Source organism: Antedon bifida, chromosome 5 (genome assembly GCF_963402885.1).
Source record: "Antedon bifida chromosome 5, ecAntBifi1.1, whole genome shotgun sequence".
NCBI lineage: Eukaryota > Metazoa > Echinodermata > Crinoidea > Comatulida > Antedonidae > Antedon > Antedon bifida.
Genome location: NC_136230.1, coordinates 721,631 through 740,569, shown reverse-complemented (window position 1 = coordinate 740,569; position 18,939 = coordinate 721,631). Strand labels below are relative to the sequence as shown.

The window sequence follows — 18,939 nt, the reverse complement described above, 5'->3', positions numbered from 1 at the left end:
GTTTTTTTGTATGATTTGTATATTGATTTGCTATCCGAAATAAAGTAAATGAATGAATGAATGAATAGAACATAGAAGATGTAGTTGATGATGAAACATGGCGTCGATTTTAGAATAGATTCGTGAAATGACTTACTTCAACTTTTAATTGATGGTGATTGGAATATTTGTTCGTAAAGAGTTATATGATGTACATTTGTATTAAAACTATTATGTACGTTTATAATGGTGTTTATAAATTGTGATGAGATAAATAGTTCATTATGATTTCTTAAGTTAAATAATGATATTAGTACTTAATGATAGTACCGAAGAATGTATCAATATAGAGATCCTGAATAATTATGAATTGAATCGGGTCATACTTAAAAGTTTAATATACGGTAACTTTTATAAAAAATACAAAATGATGATTATTATCATAATTATTACTACTACTAATATCATATCACTTAAAGCGCCGCTTTAATCATGAAGGAAATGTTTATTTATTTCCTCCATGCTAATCTGTTTGGTTAAGATAGTCTGAAATATACTGTATGCCTATTATCCTTCCACAATAATGTCGTTCCTGAATATAATGAATTATGCCTTCTTATGTTTGGCGGTTACAATCTGCGTATTTGAACTCATACCACGTATTCTACGTCTTTATAACCAATATACATAATATCTAGCTATGTATCTAAATAAATGAAAAATGTCCGTATTATTGGCGTAATCCCTCTAATCCAAAGTTATATAACTAACTAACAGATGTAAATGCTTATGTTAATCTGTCAAAGTATTTATTTATATCGTTAAAAAGGAGAGAGTCAACCTTACTGTAATAATATATTGTGAATCTATGGGCCCGTGGCCTAAAGATAAAATAAAGGCAGGCATCATTGCCTGAAATGAATGAATTAATGAATGCATCTATGAGAAGAGGTACCTATTATAGGTTACGTTTGGAACAGTCGGCGCATTCACATTCAAATCCACGTACTCGCCGGTGTCAGCCGCCGGTGTATTAGCCGCCGGGGCGTATCGCGGTGGTGGAAGACGAGTCATATATACTGCATTGTCCAATCCCTCTTCTTTGCCGCCGAGATCTTTCTTGTCTATTATATTGGCTTCATTTCCAGCAGCAATCGATTCGTATGTCGGCGGCTCTATGGCATTCACCGTCGCAACATTTGGGTGTGGTCCATCCCTGGCGAATGGTTCCGGTCTTGGTTCAGTCCGATTTGAACTATCAAATACAAGATAACATAATTAAGTTAAGTAACTGTTTAAAACGATTATTATAATTTTCACGCTCATTTTCTGTCCCTTTACTCTGCCTTTTAATTTTCTTAGAGTTTATGCCAACGTCATTTAGAAATAGTTTAATGCGTTTAATCCACAAACGAGTGTGACGAAAACTCTAGAGTTCTTTAATATTCAATGTTACAATAAATATAAATACCTACCGTTTTGTTAAACCTACACAAATAATGACGATAATAAGAATTGTGATGATGACAACAACAGCTACTCCAACGCCGCCAATCAGCACAATTGAACTGCTGCTTTCTATTTAAAGAAAATATTTGCCGTAATATGCTGAACAGAAAATGGACTTGTTAAGAAGGGCCAAACAATAGGAGTTATCACAGCGCTGATTGGCCCGTGCGTCTGCGCATAATGCGTGCAATCGTCGTCTTAACACTATCAAACTTTATGTGACAAAAATATGTGCCCATATATGGACATGATGACGTCATATCACTACCATATTTAAGCATATCACTACCATATTTAAGCATAGCACTACCCTATTTGGTCACATCACATTTTCTAGTTTGATAGTGTATACAGAGCTTAAGTGTCCGGTCATCGTTATATAATAACAACATGCATCGTTGTCAATCCTTGTTAACATGGAGTGCGCGGTCGCCATTCGACTCTTTTTATTGATAGACTGATTGATACCAGTAATGTTTGCATTTTGAATATTAAATCCTAATCAATCAAGCTAAAAATTAATGATCTCTCTTTTCTTACCATCATTTGTTGATTTTATTGCGGTAGTTTCCAGGGCAGGTACTATAAAGAAATAACATTATTGGACAAAATAAATAATATAAATAAATAAATAAAAATAAATGATCCTGATACTTTGATATTTGATAATTTATAATAATTACAGCAACATGGAACTGATATCTTTTATGGCCAGATAGTAGAAAATAGACTATTTTACAACTAAACAGAATATGGATTTTGTCGGGGAAACTCTAGGAAATATCACATCGCCAATTGGTATGTTTTAAGAATGTACTCATTTTAAGCATGTACTCATATTTGTCTTTGTCGTCGCGTTAATATAACATTTAATAAAACAGATCTCCTATAATCTATGTGGACTTAAATTAACTTAATAAAAATCTTACCATTGTTTGATGTAGTACTGATAGTGGTCATAGATACTGTTGAGAAAGAAACAATAAACACACTTTGTATATAATTTAAGCATCTGTGATACCGTAAAAAGTTTTACTCAAAATAAACCATTCATTTAAGAAGGAGCACATTGATTACTGTACTTATGTTTTACTCAGGGAGAGGACTGTTTTGTCATTGATATGTTGTATTGTTTTCTTCTTTTCATTTTGGAGACTTTTTAAATAAGAATATAGTTACTAATTTCAGCATTGAATGTATGGACTATACAACATTACAATCACAAGAGTTGTTGACAACTAATAGTATTAGGAAGACGTCTTTAGTTAGTGTTGTGATACTCGACATTGCTGGAACAGTGCAAAGCTCAGGCCTAATGCAGCGCGTGTTGCGTGCATCATACTGTATTCGATCCATAGCGAGAAATTAGAAAAGGGGGTTTGGTCCCCTCTACCAAAAACATGATTCACATTTTTGTGTTGGTGATTGAAGGGGGTGTTCGGTTCACTCTAAGTCAACCTCTTGTGTGTGAAGGAATTAAGGCCCGTCATAGTTACAACATCTACAAGAATGTTTGTTAGCATGGTTATTTGAACAGTAGTCCTATCGTATGTTACTATACTATTTTTCATGACCATAATGCAAACCTTTTGTCGTCGGTATTGTCACTGGTTGAGTAGACTCGTCGGCGACGTCGATAGCGGTTATAGACGAATTCACATTTATAGAGCCTTCGTGTTCTCCAGTTGATATGTGTATCGATTCGACTATTCCACTCGTACTATTGTATGGTTCAGCTAGTAGCATAAAATCCTTTTAAAAACAATGAATTCAAGATTCTTGAAATGGTAAAAATAAATCATATCCTTACAGTTATTTATTGTCTGTGTCATTAAAAGTATATCTATGATAAAATAAAACAGAACTTTATAGCATGAGAGTAAACAATGACATTTTTCGTCGTAAAATGTATAATCAAAATGACACCTTAAGCTCTGTCTACACTATTAAAATTATAGTTTGACACAAAAAAGAGTGATGTGCTCAAATATGGTAGTGATGTATCCATTTGGCACATCACATTTTGTAGTCACATAAAGTTTGATAGTGTAGACAGAGCTTTACTATGTTCTGTAGCCAAACAATTATTTTTATTTTTAAAAAGAAAGCCAATAGTTATCACTATTTTTACCTGATAAATAGTAATATCTATTGCAGGATATTGGCTTCTCCCAATAATCTGTTTAATAGTTCCGTCATAATTGACTGAATATATCATTGTACTATCTGATCCAACAATGTAAATCCTGTAGGACATAAACACATTTTATTCTTATATCACATGCATTATATTATATATATTTTATATAACACGTAAGTACATTCCTGTCATTTGATTGGACAATTGTGGGTCACATGACATGCAATAGTACGCACTATTTAACGGTCGTTACGACGAAGCTTCGCCTCGTTGAAATATAACCTTTCATCATTCACCTCATGGCATTATTTGTACCATTCCACGAACATAATAATAAATGTTCTAGCCTATTTCCAAAACAGAAATATATGGCACCAACATTTTGTTGGTAATGACTTCAAAATAAAGTATATTGAATATAAATATTAATTATTATGTTCGTGGAATGGTACAAATATTACATATACAGACATTACTTTTGTATACACATGCATACGTCAATACTGCTGTATTTTTTACCATTTACACAAGTAGTCGAATGAAGAGACTCTAGTACACATTTGTCTGACTGTTCCTTATCATTTACCTGTTAATGCTGCACAGGCATATACACGCGTGATTGACGAAAGTCGCACGCGATGTTTGTCTAAAATGATCTTCTTGCACATCATATTAAATACTTACATATTCAGCTTTAGATCAACCGCCATCCCTGTTGGATTCTGGAGACCTATGTCCGTCAGTTCTCTTCGATTTGTAAAATCTAAGTCACTTCTAACTAGCTTGGCAGGTGAGGTTTCCTCTGTCCAAAACATATACCTGTTAAGTAATAAGAAGAATAAACATTTGAAATAACATTTTTATAAAAAGTTACAGGAAAGAAGTAGAAATGTGTGTACTAATTTATGAATTATTCATGAGTTCTGCCGTAAGGAGAAAAAGTAGTAATGCCCACCGGACTACTATGATGTCTCTTGTGGAAATATCGAATAGTTTAGATTATATAAGTTATATGTCTTATTCTGTAAGTTCATAATATTTAAGCGTTCCATACATTGATAATAGGATATATATACCTTGCAAAGGGATCTATTGCAATGGCTGTCGGTTTAGTGACGTCATATTTGATGTTTAAACTTTCTCCATCGTACCTCATAGATCCACGAGTTTGTTTTACGTAGTCAACGTAATAAAGGATAAGATTTTCAGCTAACCAGTCAACCGCCATGCCTAGGAAAAGCCAATACGAAAGAAAATGTTTAGGAATTTTGTTTTTCTCAATATGGATGTATAGAATGAAGCTGCAATGGAATAATATATTTTCGGGAAATTCTTCATTGGATCTTCCGAACATACGATGCACGATTAAATTAAATGTGTGACTAATTCTATAACTATTACTCGTGTACAGATTGTACTAATGATAGGCCAACTGCAAAGTCGGTACGGTACAATTTACTGTTGACCATTTCTAGTTCCATGAAGCAAAAGTTTGTTCTAGTTTCTATAATTTCTCTATTCATTATAATGTACTATGGACAGTTAAAATAATAACTATTAAAAACTGAAATTGAAAAAAAATCACCATCAATTCGCCCCGTATCGTAGTCATGAATTGCAGCCGCGTACTCTCCTCCCTGCATCCTTACATAAAATATTTCCTTTCGAAAATCGTCCGCATAAAACATCAAGTTACTGTGTATATCAATTGCAAATGCTGTCACGTGTCTAGGTGATCCACTAAAAATATCGGAAATGTATTCAGCTTTGTAGGGCAAATCATAGTGCAGAAAAGTTGGGTCAAATCTAGATATAGCGTTTGATCTTCCTATTACGCAAAACGGCGGGTGATATGTTGATAAATCTGTAAGAAAACATTTGAACATTAAAATATATTTGGTATGTACCATTTGAAAGTAAGTTTACCAATCAAAAGCGATGGATCATCTAAACGGTCGCCTTTGAACTATCAACTCGCTTAGCTATTTCTCTCTATTATAGCCTATACCCACCGAAACTACACGTTCCATTCGAGTGTAAGACGTATCTGTCTGCACACAAACATTCGTGGTTGTTATTGGCAGCCGATACACAATAGTGTTCACACGTATTACCATCACATGGTGCTGAAATATCAAATATAATTTTTGTTTATATTATGAATCTTACATAGTAGGCCTACTCTTCCCGCCTAAAGTGGACCAATAAAATGTCTTGAATCTTGTATCTTGTAGATTCAACAGATTTAAAAAGCCCAGTTTTTTGCCTGATTCATTTTGTACCTTCAAGTTTCTTGCACCGACTAAAATTGGATGACTTAAATGATACAAAGTCATGGTTAGTGAAGTGTGTACAAAATAGTTTATGTAGTGTTACATGTTGCAGGTGCACCCACAACATATAGGCACTGATCATCAGATATAGGTTAGAAGTTGGATGATATGCGATATCCCATACATACTTATATCTATTGTGTATTTTTCACTTAACTGGCGGATTCAATACAAATACAATACTGTATAGGATTAATATACAGTACATGAACTTTTTAGGGGAAATCTTTAAATAAATGATTGATTTGCGCGAATATATTGTTCGCAAATGGAAAAGGCATACAATGGTTAGTAAAATCAAACAATGTCTTACATGTGATTGGTTGTGATTGGATGTTTGGACCAGCAACACATAAATCTAGCAGTTTGACTGCAGTACCAGCATTATACTCGTATACCAATTCATTTGGAGCGGCCTTCTTATAATAACGAATAATATTGTCCAAAGATATGTGGTGGAGTACAACATAGATATAATCCTATTAAGATATAATACATAGTGAATATTGTTATTACTCAAAATATTATTTCAGTTAATAAAAATAGTTTCTGAATATTTATTTGATAAAAGATTAACTGAATGTAATAATGGTGAATTGCTATGATTGGTGATTGATAGTAATATGGCAGTATTCCTACCGGGTCTTTTAAAAAACTATTAATATGTTATACGATGATAATCATGATATAGTGGTGTACATGATAATGATTATGACGTAGATATGTACTAACTTCATCTACTGCAATACTATCAAATACACCCAGAGACTTTGGTAATTATTATGTTACTCAATTCATCCACAGCAATACTATCAAATACACCCAGAGACTTTGGTAATTATTATGTTACTCACTTCATCCACAGCAATACTATCAAATACACCCAGAGACTTTGGTTCCGATACTTCAGTTCGTCTTCCATTACCGTCAAGATCAGAAGATTCAACATTAATTTCTGTTGCAGTATTGTCAATCCAATAAATTCTAAAACAAAAGGAAGAACTTTTTTTAATAATAATAATCCAAATATAAATTTCCATACAAGACAAACATATACACAAGATGCTCTACATAAACAAAGTCTTATTACAAGTCTTTGGAAGTGGAGTTGTAATTTTGTCCTTAGAAAAAAATCATGACATGTGACGGGACTTGAACCCAGGACCCAGCATCATAACCACCAAGTCACAACTCCACTCCACATTGTACATTTTTATAACATTGTGCCATGTAGCATTCTGCTACATGGTACTATGTGTTACCTGTCCAGTATCGTGTCGACAGCTAGAGATCTCGGTTCAGTCAGACCATCAACGATTGTAATTCGATTGTTTCCCGCCATTGTTGATCTTTCAATCTTCGGTGGATATTTATCTCCTAACTCGGTCCAGAATAGATAACTTTAGGTAACAAAATCAAAAAATTCTTTTGTTTGTAATTGAATAAAACTATACAACAAACGCGGAGGTTTTTCTTATTAGCCTTTTGATTTAAATGTGTCTACTACTTACCCTTGGGAAGGATGGCAAGCTATTCCAGACGGTTTCTCAAAACCCACATCAGCAATCACCACTTCTCTTTCTCCCGCATAATTTGTCATTTTGATCCAGTTGTACCCCTCATCCACCCAGTACACATTTTTTGCCAACCAGTCAATCGCTAAACCGTTCACTCCACCAGATGTACCGCCTTCGATGCTGTATGCTGTACCGTTTTCTTCTAAAACAAAATTATTGCTCAGATATATCCAGTGGTTTTCTTTATCATGAAATGTAACGTTACCCGTGTGGTAGTCGACAGCTAGCGCCGTCCAGTGGTGGTCATATGACGCATAAGATCTGGAGAATAATGTTTCGTTTTGTAGAGGTTTATTAGTTGCAATCCACCCGATGTAAGTAGCAGAATATCTATGATCAAACACAGCTAAATACATTCTGTTGCCTGCCGCCTCTTCTCCGGTAGCTTGAAAAAATAACAACAATCATAAAAATAACATAAATGTATTAAACTGCAACTTATGATTTCGGGATTTGTAGTCGATTTAGCACATCAAAATGAAAGTTTTCTGAAATTTAATTGATCAAATCATATAAGGAATTTGGAGTTAAGCGAAATTATCTTTTTATTCTAATATTTTTATTCATTGTAAAAAAACAGAAATATGCCTTTTATCTTTATTTTAGAAAGAGGAAGTTCAAGTTCAATATAACATTTATTCAATAATGGTAAGACAAATAATACAAGAATAATAAACAATAAGAAACAGTAATACAATATAAAAACAAGAATAGGTAAATAAGAGAAAGGAATGCCATCATTGGTGTCATGATTAGAAGTAAAAAACTTGTCTCACCATGACCCCAAGAGAGAGGGGGAAAAAAGATATGAAAGGCTACCTTAATTAATGCTATATACAATTATTGTTGGTACAGTGATAAATATTTATTTTGTAATTTACTTTTAAAAGCTGGTAAAGAAATAGAATTGAAGCATCGAAATTATTCCATAAATTAGAACAGCAACAGAAACAAAAAATTGATTTTTTTCTGAGTCTGACGAAGGGAACTGGAACAGAAGGATTTCTAAAATGAATGAGTTTTCTTAGTAGTATGTAACAATTTTAACATAGGAATAGGAAGCGTTTTCTTAAAATACTGAAACATAAATATTGATAATTTGACTTTATTAATATCAAATCAATTTTAAATTTTTAACCGTTTAAATATTAAAGGTTCAGATGGAAATCGGTAAGGAGATGGTATGATAATTCTGGCTGCACGTTTCTGTAATTTAACAAGTTTATTTAAATTAGAGGGATAATCTGAAGCCCAAATGATAAAAGAGATAATAGAATATGTTGAGGAAAAATAAACTTAAGCATATTAATGATACCTATGATTTTTGATATTTTCTTGGTAATATAATTTTAGTGACTGGTCCACTTCAAATTTTCTTGAATGTACACACCAAGAAATAAGGTTTTAGTTTTCCGCTCAATATTCTTTAACAGGTTTTTTTTCTATTTGGTATATTTCATTTTATTCAAGCAACCGTTAGATAAAACCTGCCCCGGTGAACATAGCATGCGACCATACACAATTTGTTAAACCAGGCCTAACAGAAAATTGTGTTAAATCCGGGAGTTTTCGCTGGTTAAATCCAAGGCTTATCCCTAAACTAATAATAGTAATTACGTCACCCTTTGAAACGGTTGGTCCGTAACGCCAATCTTTTTCGTCCAAATGGATAACGCGATATTCTATATAATATAGTAATAAGTACCTATACACTTTGTTTTATAAAGCTTGATTCCCACTAGGACGCAACGCAAGGACGTAAGCGCGCAGCAAAATAATTTTGACCAATCGCGATGTATCATCAGAACTGTTGCTTGGTCAACAACTTTCGTTGTAGCCATCCAAGAGTGTGGAAAAGCTTTAAAAAAGACTGGTGTCTTTACAAAACAGAAACATTAAAAGACTAACGAAAGAAGAAAAAATATTAAAAATCTCTAAACAATCTCAGTGGTATAACAATAATATATAATAAAAGTGAATAACAGAAACAATATTACCTGTCATAATGCATGCAAACACTGCAAGGATCAATACGACACAATTTGGTGACATATTGACGACGACCATGATAGTTGATACGATCGCAATAACTAAACTTTACCTTTGTGCAAGGAGGAAGTTAGGTTTTTATTGTATATAAGGGACTTATAACATAATAACAACATAATAATAATAACATAGCAATAAAATACTATGAAAAGACTGAAGTGCATCGACAAACAAGGATAATACAACAGATAATACAACAGCCTAGACTGTCAGGATGTTCTTTTACAAACCAGCAAAGCATAAACTACTCGGATTGTATGTTGATTTATTCTTTTGCTGAAACTATGACAACTACATAGAAATGTCGAATAACATGTATTTGTCACTGAATATTGTAAATAAAACAAAATAACCACATAAGTGTACATTGCATAATAATGAGATTGTAATTGTATGTATGTTAGTATTATTACTGCTGCAGATATATCATTATCATTGTACAATACTGTATGTTGATTTGTTCTTTTGTTAAAACTATGACAAATAGATAGAAATGTCGAATAACATGTAATTCTCACGGAATTGTAAATAAAACAAAATAACCACATAAGTGTACATTGCATAGTAATGATATTGTAATTTGATGAATGTTAATATTGTTACTGGTGTGGATATATCATTATCATTGTACAATACTGTATGTTGATTTATTCCTTTGTTAAAACTATGACAAAGAGATAGAAATGTCGAATAACATGTATTTGTCACTCAATATTGTAAATAAAACAAAATAACCACATAAGTGTACATTGCATAGTAATGATATTGTAATTGTATGTATGTTAGTATTGTTACTGCTGTGGATATATCATTGTATGTTGATTTTTTCTTTGTTAAAACTATTTGACAAATAGATAGAAATGTCAAATAACTAACATTATTTGTAGTTGTCAATGAATATTGTAAATAAGAGAAAAACAATTTTGCAGAAGTGTACATGTTGATTGTGTATATGAGATTGTAATGTTATGCAGGTTAGTATTACTGTTGCGGATATATCATTATCGGTACACTGCGAGAATGAATAGTAGAATGTTAGCCAATTCTTGGTACAGCATTTAAATTTGTCCAGTATCATAGGCAAATCCCCTGATACAGTATCACATATATTTCACATGTGACGCCTGTATCATAAACCCAAACTTATCATACAGGTACGCAAGATACAGGGTAAATGTGATTGCAACAAACACTGCATATATTCCGACTTAGCTACCAACAAAATAAGTACAGTAGCTGCCAAAAATAAGTATCTACCAAAAAATAAGTATCTACCAAAAAATAAGTAGCTGCCAAAAATAAGTATCTACCAAAAAATAAGTAGCTACCAAAAAATAAGTAGTTACCAATACAAAGATAAAATGGTTAGCTTAAAAAATGTGTTGAATTGAGAATGAAACGACAACACCATATAACGAGTGTTCACAATACGTTTATTATATCGACATATTCAGAGTTGTCATTAAATATTGGTGAGGAAGATGACAGAGATTAATTGATACAATAAGATTCAGAAATAAAACTGTGATGTTTTCTGTGAAATCCCATTCTATATACAATAAGGGTTAGCCACCTGGCTAACTTTTTGATTTAATCAATTTACCGATTGCAGTTACATTATTATTTTAATTCCAATTTTTCTGTATAAATACAATTGTTCCATTAGCAAAGTATAAGTCAATAATTGTTCCATTAGCAAGTAGAAGTCACAGATGTTGTTTCCTTGCATTCAGTGTTGCTGTAAGTCCTTTAAATCCATTGCCACACATATTACTGAAAGATAGAGAAAATAAAAAACAGACTTAAGCAAAGCATTGATTAACACTGAATATTGCGACATGCGTGTGTTGCATTCACGAGCAATTTCAAACACATTGGCTTTGATCTATTTTATGACATATACGCAATTTATTTACTACTTTTGCAATATGTTGTAAACATTTTATAAAATAAAACAAAAAGAGTAGGTGAATCTTACTAGAAAAAAAAACCATTGGCTATCACCATCATAATGTTAACAACACTTTAAAATTCAACAATACATGCGATGAATGTTTGCGAAGGATTGATAGATATTTTGGATGAAGGTACTTACTACTTTTTCTTCAATAAAATCTGCTTTAATTCCAGTGAAATAAGGAGTTATACCATCTTCCCTGAAGTTGAGTAAAAGTACCGCACAATGCGAAGCATCATCGTTGAAATCTGCCGTTTCACCGGTATACAAATCATAATCATCATAACTTTTTATTATCTTCACCAAGGCTGGTTGCGCTTTCGCTTTAAACTCTTCCGCTGCAGCATCACCTTCCTCAGCTGTTATCACATCAACTAATCTAATAACACAAAGCAAAATAGTCTATATTAACCAGAAGCAAGACAAACTTGAACTGTGTTATTTTTTTTCCAAGGCATGGAGTTTTTTTTACCAGGTCTAGAGTTCCTTAACCGGGTCTGGAGTTCCTCAACCGGGTCTGGAGTTCCTCAACCGGGTCTGGAGTTCCTCAACCGGGTTTGGAGTTCCTCAACCGGGTTTGGAGTTCCTCAACCGGGTTTGGAGTTACTCAACCGGGTATAGAGTTCCTCAACCGGGTATAGAGTTCCTCAACCGGGTCTAGAGTTCCTCAACCGGGTCTAGAGTTCCTCAACCGGGTATGGAGTTCCTCAACCGGATCTGGAGTTCCTCAACCGGATCTGGAGTTCCTCAACCAGATCTGGAGTTCCTCAACCGGGTCTGGAGTTCCTCAACCAGGTATAGAGTTCCTCAACCGGGTATAGAGTTCCTCAACCGGGTCTAGAGTTCCTCAACCGGGTCTAGAGTTCCTCAACCGGGTCTAGAGTTCCTCAACCGGGTATGGAGTTCCTCAACCGGATCTGGAGTTCCTCAACCGGATCTGGAGTTCCTCAACCAGATCTGGAGTTCCTCAACCGGGTCTGGAGTTCCTCAACCGGGTATAGAGTTCCTCAACCGGGTCTAGAGTTCCTCAACCGGGTCTAGAGTTCCTCAACCGGGTCTAGAGTTCCTCAACCGGGTATGGAGTTCCTCAACCGGGTATGGAGTTCCTCAACCGGATCTGGAGTTCCTCAACCGGATCTGGAGTTCCTCAACCAGATCTGGAGTTCCTCAACCGGGTCTGGAGTTCCTCAACCGGGTATAGAGTTCCTCAACCGGGTCTAGAGTTCCTCAACCGGGTCTAGAGTTCCTCAACCGGGTCTAGAGTTCCTTAAAGAGTCTTTTACCTAACCTAGTAACTATTAGAGTTTTTCTCTAAAGCCATAGAGTTTCTTTAGTTTTTAGTTTAAAGTTCTTTTTATTTTGTCATGCCAACCTAAAAAGAAACAATACTTCCAATCCGATTGTAGGATTTTTAGCAATCGGGTACAACATTAAACTTTTCAAAAAACACATTTATTTACTTTTTAAGATGCCTTTTTATGTAACTCTTGAATTCAGCTTTTGTGGGTTTGGATTCTTCATATTTCACCCTATGGTAGATGACAATTTCATAGTCTTTTTTTTCAACTATATCATCAACGTCTTCTGGGGCTTCCTCTGCTGATGCATTAGCTCCAATATTAACTGTACTCATGTCTGTTGTGTCGGTTACTTTCTATAAATTTACAAACAAATTATTCATTAGCGTAACAAAATGATGCAGAATTTTACCGTTTTATCTCAAAATTATAAGAATTCATGTTTTTTATGTATGTTATTTATTTTATGTAAGTATTTCTAGGCCTATGTGGAGAGCCTCTCAACGGTTATTTTTATTTATAACTATTAGGAGATCCTGCCTCATTGATTTACTTTTGTAATGTTTTTATGTCTTTCTTTGTACTGTATTTGGCGAAATAAATGATGAAATGTTCTGGTGTATTTAATTTAGTCAGTATTCAATACATACTTTGCTGTCGAATTCAATTAAAGCACCACCTGCTACCTCCACTAGTTTCAAGGAATCTGAAAACAATTCATCTCCTGAAATAAAAGAAATAATAAAGTTTAAGTTAGCAGAGAGGCTACTACTACTACTAGCAGGCTAGGCCTACTATCTATATATCATCTAAGTAGCGGCCCAGGATCTGAGCCCTACTAGGCTAGCACTTTATTTACACAACAATTTTATTTAACAAGAAAACGTTCTTATTAATTAAAGTGCTAGGCCTAGGCTAGACTAGGCCTGAGTTTAGGCTTATAGAGTACTTCGGGAAACCCTCACATTGTGACTAGCCAACGGGCACAGCAGTATATTAATTTAGTTATAATGGTGTGTGGCAGGCTAAAATGATTCATCGACTAAGCCTAGGCCTCCTCCTACATGCAAGCCTACGCTAACTTCCGGACAGACACTCGGTCACAATACTCAAGCAAATTTTACCAATATTCAATACAGATTTAAATAAATATATAAGCCAAGTGAAGTACATATAATGCTATATGTATATTACCTGTAAACCGGTCCTTGTAAATAATCATGTTGGCTGATTTTGTACGATTTTACCCAACAGTTTTTATGAGCCGAACCGAACGGACAGTGAGCCGACAACCAAAAGGAACGATGCTGCTGCCACCAACGGTAAACTTGTAAAATAAAAGTTAGCGAAAATTGGCATACGTGTACACGTCACTTATATGACGTAGACCTTTATAAAATACATGGATTGAATGCACAGCAGGACCAGTTCTAAGCAAAATGTATAAAATTATTTAGTATTTTAATTCTAAAATGTATTTATTATTATTTTACACAAAAATATATATATGGGCATATCACATTGTTGTCACATAAAGTTTGTAGACATGTAGTACTGAAGAAAAACCTTGATACACAAACAACTTTTATTTATCAATAACATTCTTTGACATAGTTAGTTTTGTCTTTCAATGTTAACAATCTTTATCATTCTTAGCAGACTTTTTTTCACTTTCTGAATTATGATCATCAATCATTTTATTAACCCTTTTGTCTTTCTTGTGTTTTTTATGCTTCGATTTTTTATGTTTATTCATGTACTTCTCTTCTAGCATTTGTTTAATATTGCTTACTATAAAGTTTGTTTCTTTCTGAAGTGACCCTTGTGACCCTTCTCTTGAACTGCTCCGAGACCTGTCCATTTGGTTAGGTGATGTTTGTTTCGGTCTTTTTTCAAGTTTTATTTCTCTCTCGTAACTAGAATTTCTAGAATTACCTTGTTTTTTACCGTCTCTGTTTCTACTTTGTGATCTTTTTGAACGTTGGATTGCTTCTCTGCTGCCACTTCTAGATCTTCTAGAACTTTCTTCTGGACTTGTGGAATGACTGTGTATTTGATAATGTGCTGTTTCTCTACTTTGACTATGAGACCTTCTTTCTTTGCACCTCTCTTGTTTTCTTTCTCTGCTGTTACTTCTTGATCTATCTCTACTTCTGCTACTTCTCCCTTTAATTTGTTTTCTCTCTCTGCTGTTACTTCTTGATCTATCTCTACTTCTGCTACTTCTCCCTTTAATTTGTTTTCTTTCTCTGCTGTTACTTCTTGATCTATCTCTACTTCTGCTACTTCTCCCTTTAATTTGTTTTCTCTCTCTGCTGTTACTTCTTGATCTATCTCTACTTTTGCTACATTCTCTTCTTTTGACATCATCCCTGTTTGAATATCTTTCTTTACTTTTATTTTTCTTCCTTTTTCTGTGCCTTTCTCTACTCTTACTCCTTTTTCTTTCCCTACTGTGACTTCTGCTCCTTCTTCTCTCCTTGCTCCCTCTACGCCGCCGGTCTTTGCTTCTACTTCTGTGTCGCCGCCTACTATACTCTCTTTCATCATCTCTTGAACGCAATCTATGGTGAGTCCTGAAACTTCTTTCACTTCCCATATGTGACCTCCGACTGCTCCAATCACCTCTCTGTGAACCCCTCATACCTGATGCTCGATCAGACTCGAAAAACTCATTTCCTGGATTTCTGAATACATGAAGAAAATTGCAATTCTTTCCTTTTGGGCATTTCTTCTGGTAAAACAAACCTAGAGAAGAAAAGAATTTATAAAGATTTGATGCACTTAAAATAATTGGTAAAATTTCAGCATTTAATCAAAATAAATGGTAAAATTTCATATTTTACTAGTAGAGGGATTGAACCCAAACAAGTATCTGGTGCCACTCAATACCACCACAATATATAAAACGCATAGAATGCAGTACACAATTATTTAAATGCATTTATATATTGATTGATAAGATATACTTACCACAAATAGCAGCTTTCCAATTAGTTACTGGGGAGTATTCACACGACATCTGTCTACCTGCGTAGAATCTGGCATTAAACATACTGAAAGCACTGCTGCAACTCGCCTCGCTCTCAAACTCAACATACACATTACCTCGCAAATGAGATTCCCAATTTTTACACACCTAGTTGAAATAAAATGTTAATAATTCGTAATTTTTTGCTTTCTTTTTGTTATTGTATTTATGAACATGTTATCATTGTATGCGGAAAAACAGAATGTATACCTTAAACTGAACAACCTTGCCAGCTTTTCTGAACTCTGCTAACACATCATCATAGAATTCAAGGAAGGCTGTCTGAGTTTCTGTTTCATCAAACTCTAGTGCAATATCAGCATCATACTCATCTCTATAGCTTTGCTCCATAGAATAACATGTGAACATACCTCGTATTAAAAGTGTTGTACTAATAATGGGGTAAGGATGATGACGTGAACACCTTTAGAAAAAGATAACATATTGGTTTTTACTCATTATATCAATCAAAACCACCATCAGCATTTAAATTTCATAATTAATCATGATTTTTTTGCAAAACTGACCTGTTTCCGAATCGACATGCTCCTGTTTTTAGATAAAACATGCACTCCTCTTGTTTCCTTTCCAGATGTTTTGGCGCTTCGGGATTATGTGTTGGTTGATTCTATTTAATGGGGAAAAGCAAATAAAAAGAGCAAAATAAATTAATATAAAGAATTTACATAGTTTGAAGAAAAAAAAACGCTTGTAATTAATAGATGGATTGGTAATGTAGTTTTGATTGGCTAAAGCAAATAAGAATGACGACCAAATTACTTACAGTGTTCTCCTCATTCCTATCATCCTCATCACTTAAAATATGCAAAGCATCCTGGGAAATATATAGAATGTACAAATTTCACAGAAGCTGAAGGAAATGTTAAGTATTGTGGGAAACAAATGTGTGCAAATTAATGAATGGGAAAATATTATGTTGAATGAGATATATGTTAATTTACTGTAAATTCAAAGATGATAGTTAATGTACAATTTGCTGATAAACATCAGAAATACAATGAATAGAGTTTAAATAATGAATAAAAAGAAAAAATGGTCTTTGATATTAATTATAAAAAGATACAGGAAGCAGCTGTGCCTAACTGGAACATTTCATTTGCATACAGGTGTAATTTACCAAGTATCCAATTCAGCAGTTAAGGAAATACATTGTAATAAATAATAATATAAAAAAAACAGACAATGATTATGATAATGATTTTAATAAAGATGAGTAATCTGACAATGATTCTGATCTGTAATGATAATGAGGATAATAATGATGATGATGAGGATAATAATGATGATGATAATGATGAGGATGATGATGATAATGATGAGGATAATAATGATGATGATGAGGATAATAATGATGATGATGATGATGATGATAATGATATGATGATAATGATGATGATGAGGATGATATGATGATGATGATGAGGATAATAATAATATGATGATGATAATTATAATAATAATGATAAAGATGATGATGAGGATAATAATGATATGATGATGTGTATTAGGCCTATAATAATATAACACTGTATATAAAATAAACACATAAAAAATACATTAAAAAATAAAATTTGATAGTGGATATAGAAATCTTGTTATCCGTTTGTCCTCATTTTCACCTCAAGTAATTTCTCTTTCTTTGTCTTCTTAGCAGTGCTACTACTCAGGAACTCTTCTTCCATAGCCTTCTGCCGTTCCAATTCTTCCTCTATTTTTCTCTGAAATATCATAAAACATTGTTATGTTGTGTTATTTGTCTATGAAATAAGTAACATGATAGAAATGTTATTTTCATAATGTCAGCATTACCTCAGCTTCCTTCTGCTGTTCTTTCCATTCTCTTTCTTGCTCTTTTTTCTTTTCAAATAAAATCTGTGCTACTCTTTCTCTCTGAAGCCAGGCACGATGAGCCCTTTCCCTGAACAAAAACAACATATAGAAGTAATATGTAAGACTGAAGAAGCCTGCTAAATAAACACACATTATTGGTAAGACACACACATTCAACGATTAATAAACAATAGAAATGTAGTGTTTTTTTACCTTATAACCTCCTCCTGTTCTTGTAAATCATTTTCTTCTTCTTCTTCATCTTCACTGGTTTTTCCTCTTAAAGATTCTTCTAATAAATTGCAAATATTTAAACAATAATGTTATAAAGCAACTAAAAGTGTTTCTCAATAATTATTGTATTTTTCCTAGATGAAAGTTATTGTTGAGCATTTTATAAATTCATTTTTAACATATTTTAGATTTTTATAATGTACTCTTAGATGATAATTTGTTGTAATTTTTGTCTCTATTTTTGATAGTGTAGACAAAGTTTTGTAGATAATTTGTCATATATACACAATTTAATATTTACATATGTGGCACAACTATGAATATGTGTTTAGAGGCAGGTCCAGAAGTTTGAAATCTGGCCTTCCTCCTACCCCTCAACCTCCTGGTGTGATCATCAAAGTGTATTACCTCCTTGCCTCAGTCTTGCTGCTTCTTGTCTTTTTTTCTTTCTCTTTTCTTTTTTCAACAAAGCTCTGTATTGCTTGTGACTTAAAATATAAATGTATAATAATTAATATAATATTAAAGATATTAAGATCATAATAAAAATAAAAGGTATGATGAACATGCTGTCTTCCAAACGGCAAAAATAACAATCCTAAAATGTTGTTTACTTTGTATAGTTTTAGTACTAGGCTAGGTCCACCTGTCTAGACTAGATCCCTACCTAGCCTACCTGTTCTCTGGAGGTAAATTGTTACTTTCTAGACCACCAGCCAGGCGAGACTCGCGGCGAGAGAGGGCCTAAAAACTATTATACTCTAGCTTAGAATATTATTTAATTTTAATTACAAGAACATTATTTTGAATCACATTATATTTGGTATTATTATTTATTTCATCTATTGAAGTGTGGTAGAAATTTACAAACAAAAATTTACCTCAATTTTTGCATGGAAGCCGCCATGTTTTAATTTTCATTTATCTCCTCGATCGTAAGAGGGCGGGCGTGTGGGTGGTGGTAAAAATAAATTTGACCTA

General features: G+C 33.5%; 3 protein-coding genes across 4 annotated transcripts; all 3 read right to left on the bottom strand.

Annotated features, from left to right (window-relative positions):
* Positions 1 to 354: 354 nt before the first annotated feature.
* On the bottom strand, positions 355 to 9,644 carry LOC144842998 (low-density lipoprotein receptor-related protein-like). The gene is made up of 15 exons (XM_078699632.1): positions 9,536 to 9,644; positions 7,473 to 7,923; positions 7,224 to 7,361; positions 6,816 to 6,945; positions 6,275 to 6,440; positions 5,641 to 5,754; positions 5,214 to 5,492; positions 4,705 to 4,858; positions 4,313 to 4,447; positions 3,620 to 3,734; positions 3,075 to 3,240; positions 2,418 to 2,453; positions 2,029 to 2,070; positions 1,455 to 1,557; positions 355 to 1,234 (listed from the first exon to the last, which is right to left on the bottom strand). The coding sequence occupies exons 1-15, from the start codon at positions 9,603 to 9,605 to the stop codon at positions 919 to 921; spliced, it is 2,415 nt and encodes an 804-aa protein (XP_078555758.1). The 5' UTR covers positions 9,606 to 9,644; the 3' UTR covers positions 355 to 918.
* A 1,357-nt stretch (positions 9,645 to 11,001) lies between these two features.
* LOC144843684 (uncharacterized) lies at positions 11,002 to 14,187 on the bottom strand. Its single transcript, XM_078700572.1, has 5 exons — positions 14,037 to 14,187; positions 13,493 to 13,566; positions 13,005 to 13,198; positions 11,683 to 11,923; positions 11,002 to 11,360 (listed from the first exon to the last, which is right to left on the bottom strand). The coding sequence occupies exons 1-5, from the start codon at positions 14,062 to 14,064 to the stop codon at positions 11,358 to 11,360; spliced, it is 540 nt and encodes a 179-aa protein (XP_078556698.1). The 5' UTR covers positions 14,065 to 14,187; the 3' UTR covers positions 11,002 to 11,357.
* A 222-nt stretch (positions 14,188 to 14,409) lies between these two features.
* LOC144843683 (uncharacterized) lies at positions 14,410 to 18,900 on the bottom strand. 2 transcript variants are annotated; one of them, XM_078700570.1, is made up of 10 exons: positions 18,840 to 18,900; positions 18,367 to 18,446; positions 17,938 to 18,016; positions 17,704 to 17,812; positions 17,514 to 17,612; positions 16,658 to 16,708; positions 16,401 to 16,501; positions 16,084 to 16,297; positions 15,816 to 15,981; positions 14,410 to 15,590 (listed from the first exon to the last, which is right to left on the bottom strand). In XM_078700570.1, the coding sequence occupies exons 1-10, from the start codon at positions 18,863 to 18,865 to the stop codon at positions 14,476 to 14,478; spliced, it is 2,040 nt and encodes a 679-aa protein (XP_078556696.1). In that variant the 5' UTR covers positions 18,866 to 18,900; the 3' UTR covers positions 14,410 to 14,475. The 2 variants fall into 2 exon arrangements, with proteins under 2 accessions (XP_078556696.1, XP_078556697.1); XM_078700571.1 differs by having other exon boundaries at positions 17,938 to 18,013; positions 18,840 to 18,893.
* Between the last annotated feature and the right edge of the window lie 39 nt (positions 18,901 to 18,939).